General features: G+C 52.5%; 1 protein-coding gene and 1 long non-coding RNA gene across 17 annotated transcripts in view; both read right to left on the reverse strand.

Moving 5' to 3' along the window:
- The window catches only part of ADA (adenosine deaminase), a 32,797-nt gene extending 19,682 nt beyond the window's left edge, over positions 1 to 13,115 (reverse strand). For 4 of the 12 annotated variants that reach the window (XM_063802982.1, XM_054674349.2, XM_009437283.5 and 1 more), the window contains exon 1: positions 11,914 to 12,523. In XM_063802982.1, coding sequence (XP_063659052.1) covers positions 11,914 to 12,024 — 111 coding nt within the window. In that variant the 5' untranslated portion in view covers positions 12,025 to 12,523. Of the gene's footprint in view, positions 1 to 11,913; positions 12,552 to 12,698 lie in introns of those variants that run through there. The other 8 variants (XM_063802984.1, XM_063802983.1, XM_063802986.1 and 5 more) reach the window with 5 other exon arrangements.
- A 588-nt stretch (positions 13,116 to 13,703) lies between these two features.
- The window catches only part of LOC100612711 (uncharacterized), an 85,831-nt gene continuing 80,237 nt past the window's right edge, over positions 13,704 to 19,297 (reverse strand). For 4 of the 5 annotated variants that reach the window (XR_008541193.1, XR_008541192.1, XR_010154236.1 and 1 more), the window contains one exon: positions 17,223 to 17,825. This is a non-coding gene — a long non-coding RNA (uncharacterized LOC100612711). Of the gene's footprint in view, positions 16,110 to 17,222; positions 17,826 to 19,297 lie in introns of those variants that run through there. The other variant, XR_010154237.1, reaches the window with a different exon arrangement.

The raw sequence follows: 19,297 nt of genomic DNA on the forward strand, positions 1-19,297 counted from the left end.
GGCTTGGACCAGGGTTGTGAGGTGCATAGAGGAAAAACAGGTGGATAGAAAGAGATGCCAAGGCTCACACTTCAGGTTAGGCCTGGGTGGGGAGCAATTCCCGCAGTTTGAGACAGAGAACTCTGGAAGAGAAGACCAAGTCCTGGAGCTCCCTCCAGGAGGGAGGATGCGGGGGAGGGAGGCATGATTGGTTTGGTCTTAGTTATGTTACACTAGAGACGCCTTTTGTTTTTTTAAGACGGAGTTTCGCTCTGTTGCCCGGGCTGGAGTGCAGTGGCTCCAGCTCGGCTCACGGCAACCTCCACCTCCCGGGTTCAAGCGATTCTCCTGCCTCAGCCTCCCGAGTAGTTGGGACTGCAGGCACCCACCACCATGCCCAGCTAATTTTTGTATTTTTAGTAGAGATGGGGTTTCACCATATTGGCCAGGCTGGTCTTGAACTCCTGACCTCAAGTGATCTGCCCACCTCGGCCTCCCAAAGTGCTGGGGTTACAGGTGTGAACCATCGTGCCCAGCCAACTGGAGATGCCTTTGAGATATCCAAAGGTAAGTGGAAGAACCCAGTGGGATACAAGAGTCTAGAGCTGGCCTGAGAAGCCCAAGCTGGGAATGTAGGTAGGAGTGTGGGTAAACACAGAAGCTGTGGGCTTGAAGGAGCTCGCCTAGGGAGAAAATATCAAGGGAGGTAAGGAAAAGGCCTAGGATGAAGCTTTGACCAGCACAAGCACTTAATGGCCTTACGGAGGAGGCTGAGCCTACAGAACTGTGGCCAGAGAGGTGGGAGGGTGTGTGGTATGCAGAAGGCCAGGCCGTCAGATGTCAAGGAGAAGCAAGCAACGGTTCACAGGGTTAGCATAGTGGGCTGAATGGTGGCCTCCACAAAGCTGTCTACATGCTAATCCTAATCCCCAGAACCTGTAAAGATTACCTTATATGGGTCGGGCGTGGTGGCTCATGCCTGTAATCCCAACACTTTGGGAGGCTGAGGTGGGTGGATCAGTCGAGGTTAGGAGTTCAACACCAGCCTGGCCAACATGGTGAAATCCCCTCTCTATTAAAAATACAAAAATCAGCCAGGCATGGTGGCATGCACCTGTAGTCCCAGCTACTCAGGAGACTGAGGTAGGAGAATCATCTGAACCTGGGAGGCGGAGGTTGCAGTGAGCCGAGATTGAGCCACTAGCACTCCAGCCTGGGCAACAGAGCAATACTCCCTCTCAAAAAAAAAATATTACCTTATGGCGGGTGGATCACCTGAGGTCAGGAGTTCGAGACCAGCCTGGCCAACATGGTGAAACCCCATGTCTACTAAAAATATAAAAGTTAGCTGGGCATGGTGGCGGGTACCTATAATCCCAGCTACTCAGGAGGCTGAGGCAGGAGAATTGCTTGAACCTGGGGGCAGAGATTCCAGTGAGCCGAGATTAAATCACTTTACTCCAGCCTGGGTGAAAGTGCAAAACTCCACCTCAAAAAAGAAAAAAAAAATTACCTTATATGGCAAAGTGTGATTATTAAATGTCTTGACAGGAAGAGTTTATCCTGGATTATCTGGTTGGGCCCTAGATGCAATCACAGGTATCCTTATAAGACAGAAGCAGAGAGTTTTAAGAGAAACACACACAAGAGGAAGCAGCAACGTGACCTCAGAGGCAGAGACTGGAATGATGCGGCCATAAGCCAAGGAATGCCTGGAGCCACCAGCAACCAGAAGAGGCAAGGAATGGATTCCCCCGAGAGCCTTCAGTGGGCATGTGGCTCTGATGATATCTTGATGTTGGACTTCTGGGCCCCAGAACTGCCAGGGCACACGTTTCTGTTGGTTGAAGCCATGCAGGGTGTGGCAACTTGTCACGGCAGCCACAGAAAACTCACATGGTCAGGCCCTGCTGGAGGTCACAGGATGGAAGGGCAGAAACTTGTCCGTCGGGCTAAAAGCGCAGGCACTGGGGGCTTCAGAGGAGTAGTTCTTAACCCCGGCTGCGAATTAGGAGCACGGGAAGTTCTGGCCAGTTCCCAAGGCCTCAACCCCATCTGAGGTCAATTAAAGAAAAATCCTTGGTGGCAGGCCCAGGTGGAGGACTTTTTTTTAAAAAACACGTAGTCAAGATTGGGAACCACTGCCGTAGAGGAACCGTTCTAGAGGCCTGAGTGAGGGTAGAATCCGCATGGGAATAAGGTAAGAAAGAAGTGGAGGTAAGAAGAGGAAGAAGGTTTAGACTACTCTTTCACAATTTTGCCCCTAAAGGAACTAGCAGCCTTGGAGGGGGCAGGACGTGCATGTGGGTCAAGAGAATGGCAGGCTTTTTCAAAGGGGCATGTCTTGGGCAAGTTTAAACACCCATGGGGATGATTGAGGCTGAGTGAAAGGAGTTGCATGAGGTTACTGGGAAGGTAGGAGGAAGTCAGAAAGTCAGAAGGTCAAACCAGGCCTGGCCTTGGAGCCCCTGAGAACAGGAGGATCAGGCAGTGAATGGGGGCGGTAGTCACGTCCCCTTGTGGGTGGGACTGGTAGGGGAGGTCTGCATCGCTACTTCTGGCTAAAGTATTTATTCATTTATTTACCTGTTTTTTTTTTTTTTTTTTTTTTTTTGAGATGGAGTCTGGCTCTGTTGCCCAGGCTGGAGTGCAGTGGCAAGATCTCAGCTCATCGCAGCCTCTGCCTCCCAGGTTCAAGGGATTCTCGTGCCTCAGCCTCCCAAGTAGCTGGGATTACAGGCGCCCACCACCATGCCCGGCTAATTTTTGTACTTTTAGTAGAGACAGGGTTTCACCATGTTGGCCAGGCTGGTTTTGAACTCCTGACCTCAGGTGATCCACCCACCTAGGCCTCCCAAAGTGTTAGGATTACAGGCATGAGCGGCCTTACCCTGCCTGGCAAAAGTATTTAAATGCCAATTCAAGAGCCCACCTCCCAGCTCTGCTTTAGTCTGGCACAACAATTGGCAATGTTCAGAGTGGAATCTTCCCATCTGCCTGGGGCCCTGAGTGATCCAAGGAGCCGAAACCTCACTGGAGGCCCTGGAGGGACAAGCAGTATGAGGTCAACCTGGGTCTCTGCAGACCCCTCAGACCTGGGGGCTGTTTGTTACCACAGCAGCACAAGGTAGCCTCTCCTGCCTCAGAATGAGCAAACACACCTTTCTGAACTCAGCCTTGCAAACTGTGATAAGAAGCAGACCAAGTGCTATGAGATAAAGAAAAATCACACTGGGGTGGGGGCAATTTAGAAAGTGTGCTGGGAAAAGATCACTTAAAGGGGGAGTTCGCCAGGGAGAAGAAAGAAGGAGAGGGAGAATGGCTTCAGGCAGGGGAGCTGCGTGTGCTTAGTGTCTGAATCAGGAAGCAGGCGGGGAGTTGGCCAGAGTGCAGAGTGAGGAGGTTAGTGGTGAGAAATGAGGCCAGGGCAAAGTGGAGAGGGGGCAGGGAGATTGCAGAGGCCGAAGCAAAGGGTTTTCCACCCAAGTGTGTTAAATCGGAGAGTCCCCTTTAAAAAAACCTTTCCCGGCTGCTGTGTGGAGGACAGGATGGCAGGAAGCCAGAACAGAAGACCAGCTACTGCGGGAGGGAAGATCTGATTGGGATTTGAATAACATGCGGGAAGTACTCAAGGCAGCGTCAGAGACAGTGGGTGCTCAGCGGAGCAGGAGCCAGACGGTGCCGGGGTGCAGGAGCTAGGGGTTCAGGGAGCCGGGCAGGAGGCAGGAGCGCCTCTGGGAAGGGGGAAAGCAGAGCCAGCTGCCCACCATGACCAGTAGCACTCATCTCTTCTCACGGCTGCCTGAGAAGAGGCCCAGACGTGTTTCAGGTGTGGAGCAGAGGCAGGAAGCCACCTCCACAGGTGGCTCAAGCTCAGGCAGGCCTCCTACTGAATTTTCTAGAAAACTGCAACACACCATGGGAAGTCTGTCAGCCTATTCCAGATGACAATGACAAGGGGGTGGCGACCCCGCTCTCCTGTCTCCTTTCAGGGAAAAGGGTCAGCAGTGGCCTCAAACTTTTGAGTATCTACTATGTGCTAGACCATCTATATGCATTATCTTATTTCATCCTTACAACCAGCAAGGTAGAGACTTCACTCCCATTTTACTGATGAAGAAACTGAGGTTCAAAGAAGGTACCCCAAAACAGTCAGTGATGGAGTCAGAATTTGAACCCTAGTCTGATTCTTGAGCTCCTAACCACTCTACTGTACTGCCTCTGGGCCTAGCCTCAGACATCAATAATACAGAAATAATAATAATAATAAAGCAGCTACCTACTGTTTTCAGACCCTTTATCTCATTTCATCTTAATCCCTAGGCAATGTACATATCGGCCCATGTTACAGATGGGGAAATGGACTTGCCAGGCTAAGCCCGGAGAAGTTCAGTGGCCTGTCCAGAGTTACACAAAATTGATGGTGGTAGAGCTAGGGTGGAACTCAAGTCCCTCTGCCTCAGCCCAAGCCCTGCCCACAGGCCACACCCCCTCCCTGGCACTCATGTCGAGACAGTGCCTGGCCTCCTGACCTCTCCAGAGGGGAATCTCACGCCCCTTCCCACTGCCTTTGCTCTCTGCAAGGCTGACTCACAGCCAGCCCAGCATTTGTCTGAACAGCAGGAAATCCTCCCAGCGCTGATGTGAACAGGAAGCATCCTCAGTTACCAACAAATATTTACTAAGCCCCACTATGTGCCGGGCACCGTGGAGGCCCTCGGGAAATGCACTAAGTCCCTGCTCTCAAGAGATGCGTGCCAGAGAGGTCCAGGGTGGTGGGTTCACTTACCCAAGGTCACTCAGTGTGTCGGTGGCAGAGCTACCATGAGGACCCAGGTCTTGGACTCCTGGGACAGATACTCCCAGATCTGACTCATGTTTCCACGTTCCCAACTGCTGGAGGGCGAGCAGGGCCGTCTACCTCCAAGGCAAACCTAGTCAGATTAGTTCTCCCTGGTGAGCCTTGGGGACAACTAATCTGACTGGGTTTACCTTGGAGGTAGACAGCCCTGCTCGCCCTCCAGCAGTTGGGTTTGCCTCCCAAACACATCGCTCTGTTTTGTTTTCGTCTGACTTTTTGGGTTCATGTATGTAACATGTCTGTCTCCCTCATGAGCCATTTGCTGAGAGGGGGGACCTTGTCTGTGTCATCATGTCATGTCCTCAGCACCTCGCACAGCACCTAGTGCTCTCTGTGTTCAATGACCACACCGTTATTTCCTCGTCTACCTGTCCCATGTCAGCAATGCTGGGTGCTCTCCCTGCAACAAGGAAGGGGCTGACCTGCCCTCATGGGACCTGGCAGAACCCACACGGGGGCAGAGGAGCCAGGGCTGCCTGTTCAGCTCACAGAACCTGAGCACCGTGGCCAGAACCCAGATGAGCCACAGGTGCCCACTGCCAACCGAATGTCCCCTCCCTCCCTAGCCCTGCTTTTGGTGATGAGCTGGGCAGTGCCAGGGTCAGTGACTTATGCCACTATGGCCTCTCAGCTGACTTTTAGTGTGAGGCCAGGAGACAGAGCAGCCCTGGGCTGAGAAACTGTTTCAGCTCCACTTCCTCCAGGAAGCCCTCTATGCTCAGCCTCGTCTAGGCTCCGCCAGCTCCGAGGTACACAGTGGAAGGGACTGAGCAGTCCCCACAGTGTCTCCTGCTGATGGGGCCTGACAGCTCTGCTGCTGAGAGGTTTCACAGAAGGCAAGATGTGTCTTCCACCTGGGGAAATTCCTGTGGAGCCACAGCATAGGGACTCAGCACACTTAAACTCGTTTTAAAGGCAACAAGACTGAGGCTCAGAGAGTGGGAGGACCTTGAGTTAGAAAGTCTAATGCACACCACAGCCAGGAAGCTATTTGACTCTAAACCCGGAGGTCTAGCAGCACGCTCCCTTCATGCCACATAGCAAGGTGCTGGGTCACTGATGCTAACATCTAAACAGGGGCCAGGCGCAGTGGCTCACTCTTGAAATCCCAGCACTTTGGGAGGCTGAGGCGGGTGGATCACTTGAGGCCAGGAGTTTGAGACCTCCTCTTCACAGAGGTGGAAGGGAGGACCAGCGAGGGCAAGTGGATCCCAAGTCCCAGCTACTTGGGAGGCTGAGGCAGGAGGATCGCATGAACCCAGGAGGCAGAGGTTGCAGTGAGCCAAAATCGTGCCACTGCACTCCAGCTTGGGCGACAGAGGAAGACTCCAGCTCAAAAAAAAGTCATTGAAGGCACCTGGTACCCAGGACTACTTCAAGGACAGCCATTGTTATGGCCAACATGGTGAAACCCGGTCTCTACTAAAAACACAAAAATTAGCCAGGTATGGTGGCGCACACCTGTAATCCCAACTACTTGGGAGACTGAGGCAGAAGAATCGCTTGAACCCGGGAGGCAGAGGTTGTAGTGAGCCGAGATTGCACCACTGCACTCCAGCCTGGGCGACAGAGTGAGACTCTGTCTCAAAAGTCGAAGCAGGACCATTACCAACCATGACGATGATGCTGACCAATGGCAGCTATTGCTGCAGCACCTGCTCTGAGCCAGGCCTGCACTTGGTGTTTGAGAGGTGGGTATGGGTATAATTCTTATTTTAGAGAGGGGAAACTGAGGCACCGTGAAGTTAAATGACTCATTCGAGCTCCTCTAACTGGAAAGTGGGAAATCAGGACTCAGACCCAGACAGCCTGACCCCAGCTGGTGTCCAAGTTCAAATTCCTTGCTGTTCTAGCTCCCTGGTCACTAGGAGTGCAGAGGTTATCCCCCACAACTGCTCAGGGGCCTGAGAACACTAAGGGCTGAGGGCAAGCCTACCCCCAACACCTTGGGTAAATACAGATTCCAACCTCATTCTGCACCCAGCCTGCTCCTCTCCACCTCCCCAGCCAGACCATGGTCCTACTACCTTGCCCCACCCCAGGGGGTACCATAGGGACCCCTTCAAGACACCTGAGCAGGTGGACAAGTCTCTCCTGGATCACAGGGCCCCCAGCCACCCAGGTAAAGCCCACCCTGAGGTTGAATGCAGGATTGGGAAGCTGCCTGGCCTCCCCTGCCTCCCTGTGTGAACACAGACCGCTTCCTCTCTCTGATCCTCCCTTCCTCCTCTGAAGCAAAAGGCTTCGATGAAACTCAGTCTCCTTTGTTCCCCTCCCCCACCAACTGCCATGTGAGTCAAAATGGGTAAGGCAGGCTCTTCCTAGGGACATTTTTGTTTTAACAGGTGGCTCTGGTAACTGAAAGCCACTGCAAGCCCAAAGAAGTGCAGCTGGTGGGTTTTGTGTCAGGAAGACAAAAAGGAGGAGGGAGGAGGGAGATTCTGCAGCTGGAGAGGCCTCCCAGAGTCTACTGCAACCCCCACTCCAGTCCCCAGGAAGGAAATGCACCCCGGAGGGCCTGCTGTTACCAGCCAGGCACTGTACAAAAACCAATCAGCATGTCAGTTTCCCCAAGAACCCCAAGATCTTGGTTTTGTCACCCCATTTTACAGAGGGGGAAGCTGAGTTTCAGGAGTTGTCTACCTGAGGTACCCTAGCTGCTAAGCAGCAGGCAGGAATTCAACCCCAGTACATCTGAAGCCCAGGGCTAATGCACTGGCCCACCCTGCCACCCTGATTCTAACTCTTCCCCCCACACTGCCCCCTCTTTTTTGCATAAAGTGGGATTGGCAAATGAGCAAAGCAATGAACAGCTTCTACTTGAGTGCAGGCAGATCTGGGTTCAAGTCTAGCTCTGCTGCCTGCCGGCTGTGTGACTTTGGCAAGTTCCCTCCCCTCTCTGAGTCTCAGTTTCCTCATAATAAGTGAAGTTAATAATAGGACAGGACCTTCCTCAGAGGGCTGACATAAACATTAAATGAGTCACTGTATGCAAAGCAGGACAGTGCCTCGTGCAGAGTAGACATTCAAATATGAGACAGAAAAGGCACATTGCTGATTTAGCCCCAATTCCCCTCTGCATCAGAGAGGGACAGTTTAGAAACTGCTGTCTCTTGGCCGGGTGCGGTGGCTCATGCCTGTAATCCCAGCACTTTGGGAGGCCGAGGTGGGCGGATCACCTGAAGTCGGGAGTTCGAGACCAGCCTGGCCAACAAGGAGAAACCCCGTCTCTACTAAAAATACAAAAAATTAGCCGGGCATGGTGGTGCATGCCAGCTACTTGGGAGGCTGAGGCAGAAGAATCACTTGAACCTGGGAGGCGTAGGTTGCAGTGAGCCGAGGTCGTGCCATTGCACTCCAGCCTGGGCAACAAGAGCGAAACTCTGTCTAAAAAAAGAAAAAAAGAAAGAAACTGCTGTCCCAGCCTGTACCGGTTTACTTGCCAGTCTACAGCTTCAAGGCTCTCAGATTCTGTGTAGCCCTGGCAAGTCCCTCCACTCCCTAAGCTTCAGTTTCTTCATCTGTAAATGGGGATGAAGACCCATGCCTTGTCAAGTCGTCCAGAGGATTCCGTGAGATAAAAGTCACTGGCCGGGTACAGTGGCTCACACCTGTAATCCCAGCACTTTGGGAAGCCAAGGTGGGAGGATCACCTGAGATCAGGAGTTCGAGACCAGCTGGCTAAAGTGGTGAAACCCTGTCTCTACTAAAAATACAAAAATTAGCCAGGCATGGTGGCGGACGCCTGTAATCCCAGCTACTCCGGAGGCTGAGGCAGAAGAATGGCTTGAACTCGGGAGGTGGAGGTTGTAGTGAGCCAGGATCACACCACTGCACTCCAGCCTGGGCAACAGAGTGAGACTGCGGCACACGCCTGTAGTCCCAGCTACTTGGGAGGCTGAGGCAGGAGGATCGCATGAACCCAGGAGGCAGAGGTTGCAGTGACCCAAAATCTTGCCACTGCACTCCAGCTTGGGCGACAGAGTGAGATTCTGGCAAAAAAGAAAAAGTCACTGAAGGCACCTGGTACCCAGGACTACTTCAAGGACAGCTATTGTTATGATTATTGTAACAGGCATGTGATCAGCACTGGCCTCCAGGATGCAGAATGCCTGAGTGCCTGGTGCCACCTGTGAACATAGGCTGATAAGGGCCACCCCTCCAACCCCCCTTTCCACTTCCTCCAGTGCCCAGCAGGTGCTCAGTCAAACCAGGTGGGGGTATGGGAGGCACACCCGACAGGGCAAACTTGACTTGGGCATCCCCTGACGATGACCCTGCATGGCAGGCACACTTGAATGGGTGTTCAGAGTTCTGAGCGAAGGAATCCAAGAGTGGCCAACCTGGAGATCCAGTCATTATCTATGAGGAACATCTGAGCCCCACCCCATTCCCACGGGACACTGACCATACAGGGGTATAGGGACCGAGGCCCTTTGTTTTGGGTTAAATGAAGGTTACTAGGTGGAGGTGGTTGGGAGAAGGTGTTACATGAAAATGCTACATAAACTGCATGATTTGCAAGTGGTTGCGGTTCTTCTGCTCAGCCTGCCGCCACTGGACTCTCTTCCCTGTGTCTAAGCCCCCAGTAAAACCCCGTATCTTGTTTGCTACCTCTTCCAAAGAAGGTAGCCTCTTGAACCTGGTGCTATGTCCACTGGAGTCAATAGGGGTCCGGCACAACAGAAGGCAGCTGCCTAGAGCCTTGCTAAGCAAAGTGTGTTCCTGGATCGTTGACATTAGCATTTCCTGGGAGCTGGTCAGCAGTGCAGCATCGCAGGCCCCACCCCGAGCCACACAGAATCACAGTGTGAACATTAAAAGTCAGGCCACTTGAGTTCAGTTTGAAAAGCGCTGCCCTGCTCTGCTTTCTTCTAGCTGACCAGGTCCCAGGCCTCAGCTGGTGGCAGGTATGAGAAGCTGAAGGACACAGCAAAGGCTCCTGTCTCAGGAGGTTTGCACCTGGGGCACTGGCACCTCTATCCCCAAAGGCTTCTGCAGAGGTAGTTTAGGAAAGATGGTTAGAGGCATGGGATTTCGAAGCCAGCCTCCCTTGGACTCAAACCCCAGATTGGACATTTCCTAGCTGTGTGATCTTGGGCCTAGTTAACCTCTCTGTGCCTGGATTAAATAAAAAATGCAGATAATGTGTTTAGAACGGTGCCTGGCACAGAAACATCAACACTCCGTTAGCTGCAGCTAGTAATGCTAATAATTATAACTGTCATCTGTCCCTCCCACAAGAGGGCAGGGAGCTGGCTCTGGTCACAGTGGCTCTGAGATTCACACTGCTTCCCACTTCTCCTGCCAGCTCACGCAAGTTCCTCCTCACAATCATACAAGATTTGTCACGCCTCAAACACATGGCAGGTAACATTCTACCTTCACTCTCAAGCATCACCTTGTGGCCTTGGGACTCAGGACACGGGACACCCACATAAGCAGCTGATGTTCCATCCTCCAGGTGTGGACACTGAGGTCCCAATAGGGAAAATGATCTGCCAGCTTGAATCAGATGGGAGGACTGGGCAAAGCCAAAAAATGGGGATAATAATATGAGCCCCTCCCTTGATGGGCTGTTACAGAAGAACTGCAAGGATCCAATGGGTGTCTGCAACAAGTGCTCTAGAAGTGGGCCCTGCTGTTCTCTCCATAACTCCCAACACGTTCGCAATCAAGGAGCTTTTTTTTTTTTTTTTTTTTTTTTTTGAGACAGAGTCTCACTCTGTCACCCAGGCTGGAGTGCAATGGCGAGATCTCGGCTCACTGCAAGCTCCACCTCCCGGGTTCATGCCATTCTCCTGCCTCAGCCTTCTGCGTAGCTGGGACTACAGGCGCCCGCCACCATGCCCAGCTAATTTTTTGTATTTTTAGTAGAAATGGGGTTTTGCCATGTTGGCCAGGCTGGTCTCGAACTCCTGGCCTCATGATCCGCCCACCTTCGCCTCCCAAAGTGCTGGGATTACAGGCGTGAGCCACTGCATCCCGCCAATCAAAGAGCTTTGCTACTGCCATAGGATTCACATCAGGGTACAGTGGGTCCCCAGCCCAAGGGCAGAGGGAGCCCAGAGCATTTAACAAAAAGACTGCAAAGGGGAGGCGCCAATCATGGGCCCCAGCTCCAGTAAGACGTGAAGGAGGCAGGGGTGGGGGTAGAAGAGCTTGTACAGCACCTCAGTGCTTCCAGCTTCTGACAGGGAGTAGCTGAGCATTTTCCCTGGGCTGGGGGCATCAGTAGTGGGGGCCAGGCCTCACCCTCCTCAGAAGGTAGGTGGGCTCTCCACAGCCTGTCCCCCTCACTGACACATGCACACTCACTAGATTCTCACCGGCACTTTTGTGATAGCTGTCATCATCATTCACACCTATTTCTTTTCTTTTCTTTTTCTTCTTTTTTTTTTGAGACAGGGTCTTGCTCTGTCTCCCATGCTGAAGTGCAGTGGCACCATCACAGCTCACTGCAGCCTCAACCTCCTGGGCTCAAGCGATCCTCCTGCCTCAGCCTCCTAAGTAGCTGGGACTACGGGAGTGCACCACCACACACACTTCCCCTAACTTTTTTTATTTTTTGGAGAGATGGGGTCTAGTTTTGTTGTCCAGGCTAGTCTCAAACTCCTGGACTCAAATGATCCTCCCGCCTCAGCCTCACAAAGTGCTGGGATTACAGGCGTGAGCCAACCTCCTGGGCCACTCACACCTATTTCTTAGAAGGGTAAGTTGAGGCTGACTGCAGCTGACTCCTTCCCCAACCACTCTCACACCCTACTGGCTGACTCACCCTGCTTGGCAGACTCCTGGGCCCCTCCTCTCGGACTCTGAGACAGGCCAAGGGGGTCCGGACCCTCCCTGACCCCAACAGTCCCAAGACGCCACAGCTGGTGGGCGGAGAAACAAGGGGATTCTCCCCTGGGGCCAGTGGCCATGGCTTGGCCTCGAGTGAACCCTGCTAGGGCCCCAAACCCAGGGTCTACCTAGCTCCTGTTCTTCCCGTGCGGGGGAAGGGGGGTGCTCTGCTCCCCTCCCTCCCCTTTCTGGCAGGGCTCACGGTTCTTCCCCGGGGCGCATCCACAAACCTGAGCTCCTTGGCGCTCACCACCATAACGCTGGCGTACAAAGCTGCTTCCATTCACTGAGCACTCAGTAGGCGCCGGGCACAGCACTAGGTGCCTATCCGGCGTAGACATCGGGCCTGATCATACAGCTGAGCTTCAGAGACCTCAAGTCCCTGCCCAGGCCCACACAGCGCTCAACGGTGCTAGGATGCCCACTTGACAGACAGCGAAACTGAGACCCAGAGGGGTCAAGTCAGGGGCAGAAGCAGACTCTGGAGGCCTCCGGGTTCTGGACCTTCTCTGCCCCATTGTCCCTGATTAGCCCGCAAGCAAGCCACGGCCTTAGCCGAAGGAAGAACTCGCCTGCAGGAGCCCCCGTTCGTTCCCAGGGTTTGGACGCCCCAGGCTGGGCCCCGCTAAGTCCCTCGGGCCGCCCAGGCGCTGGACCCCCGTCCCCGGAGCCCCCGCGCGCGCTCACTTTGGGCTTGTCGAAGGCGGGCGTCTGGGCCATGGTGCCCTCGTGCGCCCCGGCGCTGCTCCCTCCGCCGCCGCTCGGTGGGTCTCTGCCGGCTCGGTGGCCGCTCGGCTTTCCCTGGGGCCAGCGGTGGCCGCGGCCGGCCACGCTCTTCTTAACGGGGCCGGGCCCCGCCTCCCGCCCCGCCCGCCGCCGTTCCCGGGGCCCGCCCTCTCGCCGGAGCCCCCGCCCCGCCCGCCGGCCTGGGTCGCGCATTTCCTGGAATTCTGGACCCGGCGTCCTCGCCCGTCGACCCGAAAACTACGGCCCCGCGGCGCCCGACCGGACCCACCTGTGGGCGCGCGCTCCAGCCGCCTCGCTGGGCGCTGCCTTCCCCCCGGCTCCTCCAGCAACTTTCAAGCGTCCCCCTGCAGTCTGGGCGCTGCTGTGCGCCAGGCCCAAGCTAGAAGCGGGGACCCCGGGAGCATCGCAAGCCTCGAGCGGCGTGCCTTCCACCGGATAGACGGACGCTCGTCGCAGAAACACACACCATAATTGTATAGTTAAGGAACTTTCGAGGGGGGCCAGCCGTGGCCTGCAGAACCTGCAGGAGTTCATCAGGGGTGGGTGGGGGTGGAGAGGACATTCTACGTGAGAGACTCCAGGGAGCTGGGAGTGAAAGGAGGCGAGGAAGGCTGGAGCTCTGAGGGAGGGAGAACACAGACAGTCCCCTCCTGGGCATTCACCTTTAAGAAACCCGCCCAGGTGCAGCCACAGACCTGTGCAGAATGTTCACACCAGCGCTATTCCGAATAACAGGAACATTGGAAACACCCTCAAATGCCCCTCCACGGGCGAGTGGGCAAATAAACCGGAATATTCACACCATGAAACGTTAGACAGCAGTGAAACGGAATGAACTTCAGCCAGACAACAACAGAAACAATGTCTCAGAAACAATGTTGAGTGAAAAAAACTAAGTTGCGGAAAACTGCACACAATGGTGCAACTTTTAGAATGTGTGAAAGCAAAACCAAAAGTATGTATGTTTAGACACATGCATCGGTGGAAAAAATGTAAAGCAAGGGAAAGATGAGCATAGATACGAGAAGAGTGGTTATCTCAGGTGAAAGGGAAGGAGCAGGGAGGAGGTAAGGACGGAGGGAAATAACACGCGGGTACAGGTTATTTATTTATTTATTTATTTATTTACTGAGACGGAGTTTCGCTCTTTCGCGGAGGCTGCAGTGAAGTGGCGCGATCTGGGCTCACTGCAACCTCTGCCCCTCTGGCCCGCCTCCTCCCCCCCGCCCCCCCGCACCCCCAGCGTTTCAAGCGATTTTCCTGTCTCAGCCTCCCGAGTAGCTGGGATTATAGGCGCCCACAACCACGCCTGGCTAATTTTTGTTTTTTGTTTTTTTGTTTTTGTTTTTGTTTTTTTGAGATAGACTCTTGCTCTGTCGCCCAGGCTGGAGTGCAGTGGCGAAATCTCGGCTCACTGCAACCTCCACCTCCTGGATTTTAAGCAGTTCTCTGCCTCAGCGTCCCGAGTAGCTGGGATTACAGGCGCGTGGCACCGTGCCCTGCTAAGTTTTGGATTTTTAGTAGAGACGGGGTTTCACCATGTTGGCCAGGCTGGTCTCGAACACCTGACCTCACATGATCCACCCATCTCGGCCTCCCAAGGCGTGATTACAGGCATGAGCCACCACGCCTGGCCACACACAGGTTATTGATAATGTTCCAGTACTGGGGTGGATGGTAGCTTCATTTCATCATAAATAAATTAACAAACCCATAAACAAGGGGGAAAGAGAGAGTGGGAGAATGGAGAGCAAGGGGCTAGAAGGTCTGATGGGAGCTGAATCCTGCCAGGGATGTGGGACCCAGCGATGGTGTGGGATTGCTAGGAAGTCAGTGGAGTGTTTTAAGTGGAGGCGAGACAAAATCACCCTTTTATTTGGAAAAAATATTCTCCAGCTACTGAAAGTGTGATCCAGGAATCATCAGCACCCACATCACCTGGGAGCTGACTACAAATGCAGACTTTCAGACCCCATCCCAGACCTACTGAAGTAGAATCTGTATTTTATACAAACAGGACCCCCAGGTGGTTCGCACCCACAGGGCACTTTGAGAAGCCTGGGCTCCCTGCTGTGAGGGGAGGGCATTACAGGGGGCCAGCGGGGGTGAGGGAGGACAGGATACCAGGAAGGAGGCAACTGCCATGGTCTGGGTAGGGCATAGTGATATCAGTGGGGGAAGCGGAGAAACTCATATTCAAGCTGCATTTTGGGTGTAAAATCAGCTGGATTTGGGGTTTGGTTGTATGTGGGAGTGAGGGAGAGGGTGGCTGTATTAGTCCATTATTTTCATGCTGCTGATGAAGACATACCCGAGCCTGGGCGCAGTGGTTCATGCCTGTAATCCCAGGACTTTGGGAGGCCAAGGCAGGAGGATCACCTGAGGTCGGGAGTTTTTGAGACCAGCCTGACCAACATGGTGAAACCCCATCTCTACTAAAAAAAAAAAAAAATACAAAATTAGCCAGGCGTGGTGGTGTATGACTGTAATCCCAGCTACTTGGGAGGCTGAGGCAGGAGAATCACTTGAACCTGGGAGGCGGAGGTTGTGGTGAGCCAAGATTACACCATTGCATTCCAGCCTGGGCAACAAGAGCGAAACTCCATCTCATGAAGAAAAAAAAAAAGACATACCTGAGACTGGGTAATTTACAAAAGAAAGAGGCTTTAATAGACTTACAGTTCCACAATGGTGGGGAGGCCTTGCAATCATGGCGGAAGGCAAAGGAGGAGCAAGTCACGTCTTACATGGATGGCAGTAGACAGAGAGCGAGCTCCTGCAGGGAAACTCCCATTTTTAAAACCACCAGATCTTGTGAGACTTATTTACTATCACAAGAACAGCATGGGAAAGACCATCCCCCATGATTCAATTATCTCCCGCCGAGTCTCTCCCACAACATGTAGGAATTATGGGAGCTACTAGATGAGATTTGTGTGAGGACACAAAGCCAAACCCTATCAGTGGGTCTCATACATTGTCAAAGCCAGGGGAGTTTTTTGTAAGATCCTTTCTTGGCTCTCTGTGTTACTCGGGTTCAATAATAGGGGCTGCCATTTACTGAGACAGGTTTGGAGCCAGGTACACTGGGAAGCACTTTATAAGCACCCATCCCATTTCATCTTTACAGTCATCCTCAGATGTAGGAGGTGTTCTCCTCATTTTACAGATGAGGACACTGAGGTTCAGATAGAGAGACAGCCTGCTTGGCTCATGGGTTGTAAGTGGCAAAACTGGGGTTTAAATTTGAATCTGACTCGAGAAACTTCACTCCCCACCTTATTACCTCCCCAGCCTCTCATGACATTCAAGTCCCTCTTCAACATCAGTCCCACCACTTCCCACCACATTGCTGAAATGACAATCAACCTAGATGAGTTGCTGGTTGCTTAAGGGTGACACAAATTATTTGCAGTTCTTCACATTGCAAGATGGAGTCTAGGTTTCCTCCTCTTGGACCTGGGCTGGCCTGAGTGACTTGTTGGAGTAATAGAGCGTGATGGGAGCAAGCTTCCTGGATTTCCGAGCCTTGGTCATAAAGAAGCTTTGTGGTGTCCTTTGGGGCCTCTTGAACATTCTCTCTGGGAACCCAAGCTTCTAGAAGAGACCATCATGCTAAGAGAGTCCACATATGGCCATTCCAGTTGACAGTCCCACTGAGCCCAGGCTTCCACCATCCCTACGAAGACAGCAATCATGTTAGCAAAGCTGTGTTGGGCCATCCAGCCCAGCTGCCCACTGAAAACCAGGCTTCGGTCAATGCCATGTGGGACAGAAGAATTACCCAAGTAAGCCCAGCCCAAATTCCTGACCTACAGTATTGAGATATGTAATGAAATGGATGTTATTTTAAGCCATTGTGTTTTAGGGGGAGATTGTCACACAGCAGTAGGTAACAGGAATGCTTGCTTCTACCTGCCCCAGCCCTCCAGCCTCTGCACCTTAGTCGCTTCCATCCTGACACCTGGAAAACCCTTTACCCAGATCCTAGACTATCAAAATTCTGCATTCCAAATGGGTCAGATCCAAAGGGCCAGGCTGCGTGCTGCAGTTCTTCTGTTTGCCCCTGCAGGTGCACTCTCCACCCTTCTGCACGCTGCTCTGCTCCTCTGTGTCCGGCAGCCATGCTGCTGTGGGTGACACCAATGGGCTCTCCTGCCCTCTGGCTCTGGTTGGGTTTTGTCAACAGGGAGCACCAGCAGGAGAACAGCAGATGAGAGGAGAGAGGTCAGGATATTCATTCCCCCTTTCCCTCGGTGCACAGTTACTGGGCTGACTGTGTCTTTCTACCAAGGCCACATCTCCTGTCAGTCCTCCTGGCCCACCTCTCCATACCCTCCCCATTCCAGATTCCCTCTTGCCTATTGATTGATTGATTGATTTTGAGACAGAGTCTCACTCTGTCGCCCAGGCTGGAGTGCAGTGGTGCAATCTCAGCTCACTGCAACCTCCACCTCCTGGGCTTAAGCAATTCTCATGCCTCAGCCTCTGGAGTAGCTGGGATTACAGGCACCCACCACTATGCCCGGCTAATTTTTGTATTTTTAGTAGAAACTTGATTTTACCATGTTGGCCAGGCTGGTCTTGAACTCCTGACCTCAAATAATCCACCCACCTTGGCCTCCCAAAATGTTGGGGTTACAGGCATGAGCTACCGTGCCCGGCCTCCTGCCGTTTTCTTGAAAGGCAGTGGTTCCCTTTGTTACCAGAGTCCCACACCACCCTTTGTTGCTTTCCTTAAACTCTCCTCTCTAGGTTCAGGTTTCCCCAGAAGCAGAGCCTGAGACAAAGATTTCAATGCAAGTAGTTTATTTGGGAAGAGGAAACATGGGAAGGATGTGGGTGCGAAACAAGACAGGAAAGGGGAAGAAGCTGACATGAGCAGGTCACCACACTGAGCACCTGGAGCTCTATCCCTGGGCAGCACTCTGGGAGATGATGAATATGTTGCAGGCTTAACCCAGCTGAGGAGCGAGGAAGCTGGGGAATCTAACTGCCCCCTCCCCTCTGGCAATGCTTCCAGGACATTAACTTTCTGGCACTCTTAGTTTGTTCAACATGACTGGCTGAGTTTCTTGCATGGCTAGAAAATATTTGCAGCAATGAGAGAGAGAGACTCTGTTAGCAGTAAGTAGCTATTGCCATGTAGAGGTGATTTCGAGGGCATATGGGCAGCTACACCAGCCCACACCTTTGTAAATAACTCCCATATTAAACCCTCTTCAATTACTCAGTTTGAGTGTGGCACCTGGTTCCTGCCAGGACCCCGAGTGATACAGGCTAGTCTTGAGCTTCTTCATAGCAATACAGAGTGGACCAGTGACTACAGAAAGCTTGAGAGGGGCTGGAGAGAGATGCCTTCCCCAATATTCATTATCCACACAGCACGCCACTCCTGTGAGAAGACAACAGAGATTGTGTATGTTTGAGAATGTCTCTCTACCTCCAATGTAGCCCTCCTGAAAAATCTAGTTCAAGATCTATTCCAGGCCAGGTGCAGTGGCTCACACCTGTCATCCCAGGACTTTGGGAGGCCGAGGCGGGCGGATCACCTGAGGTCAGGAGTTTGAGACCAGCCTGGCCAATGTGGTGAAACCCCTTCTCTACTAAAAATACAAAAATTAGCCGGGCATGGTGGCATGCACCCGTAATCCCAGCTACTCGGGAGGCTGAGGCACGAAAATCCCTCTGGCCCACAGAGGGAGACTCTGTCTCAAATAAATAAATAAAAATCATGATCAAAATGTATATGATCAGGAGCCTCAGCTCCACCACTTACAGTTCTGTGGCTTTGGGAAAGTTGTTTTGAGCCTTGATTTTCTCATCTGTGTAGTGGGGATAACATATACATACTAATTAATAGGATAAACCATAGACACGCCTCGCTCATAGGAGGAGAAGAACATCCTCACACAATGGGAGAGGTGGGGATTGTGGAAAGGAGAGAGCGAATGCCTCGTCAAGATGCTGCTGTGCTGAAACATAAATCCAGTGTTGCCAGATCCTCCAATCATCCAAAAAAGCCGGAGACCCATCTTTTAATGTTTAAACTGTATTCAAATGTGTCCTAATGTTTAAAACTTTGTATAAGCCAAAGAAAACATCTGTGGGCCAGATTTTGCCCCACACAGCCAAGGTCCCTGCTGATTCTGATCTTCTAAGATCTCTGAATAAGAAAGAGGACAAGGGACAGGTTGCCCTTTCACTCACATTTATCAGACAGGATTAGGATCAGTTGCACACAACAGAAAACCCCCAAATAATAGTGGCTGAAAAAAGATGGAAGTTTATTTCTCTGTTGTGTAAAAAGGCCAGAGGCAGGCAATGCCACTGATGTGACAACTCTGTGAAGATGCCTCCTTCTATCCCTCTGCTCTGCCATCCCTAGCATCCAGCCCCTATCTTCATTGTGCAGTATGGCTGCTGGGGCACCAGCCTTCACATCTGCAGTCCAGAGAGCAGGGCTGAGGAAAGGATGCAGCAGCTAGTGCTTGTCTCTCTTTTTTTTTTTCTTGAGACAGATTCTCACTCTTTTGCCCAGGCTGGACTGCAGTGGCACTATCTTGGCTCACTGCAAGCTCCGCCTCCGGGGCTCATGCCATTCTCCTGCCTCAGCCTCCCAAGTAGCTGGGACTACAGGCGCCTGCCACCACGCCTGGCCACTTCTGTCTTTTAAAGATCTAGATACCTGGTTTTCCTCACAACAAATTCTGCTTATATAGTCACATGGCCACATCTAATCGCAAAGGAAACTAGGAAATGTCTTATACCTGTAAGGCAAGGTACCCAGCTAAAAAAAAGGAGATTCTGTTACTAAAGAAGAGGATAGTAGGCCCATTGCAGTGGCTCATGCCTGTAATCCCAACA

The sequence above is a fragment of the Pan troglodytes genome, chromosome 21 (assembly GCF_028858775.2).
Source record: "Pan troglodytes isolate AG18354 chromosome 21, NHGRI_mPanTro3-v2.0_pri, whole genome shotgun sequence".
NCBI classification, from domain to species: domain Eukaryota; kingdom Metazoa; phylum Chordata; class Mammalia; order Primates; family Hominidae; genus Pan; species Pan troglodytes.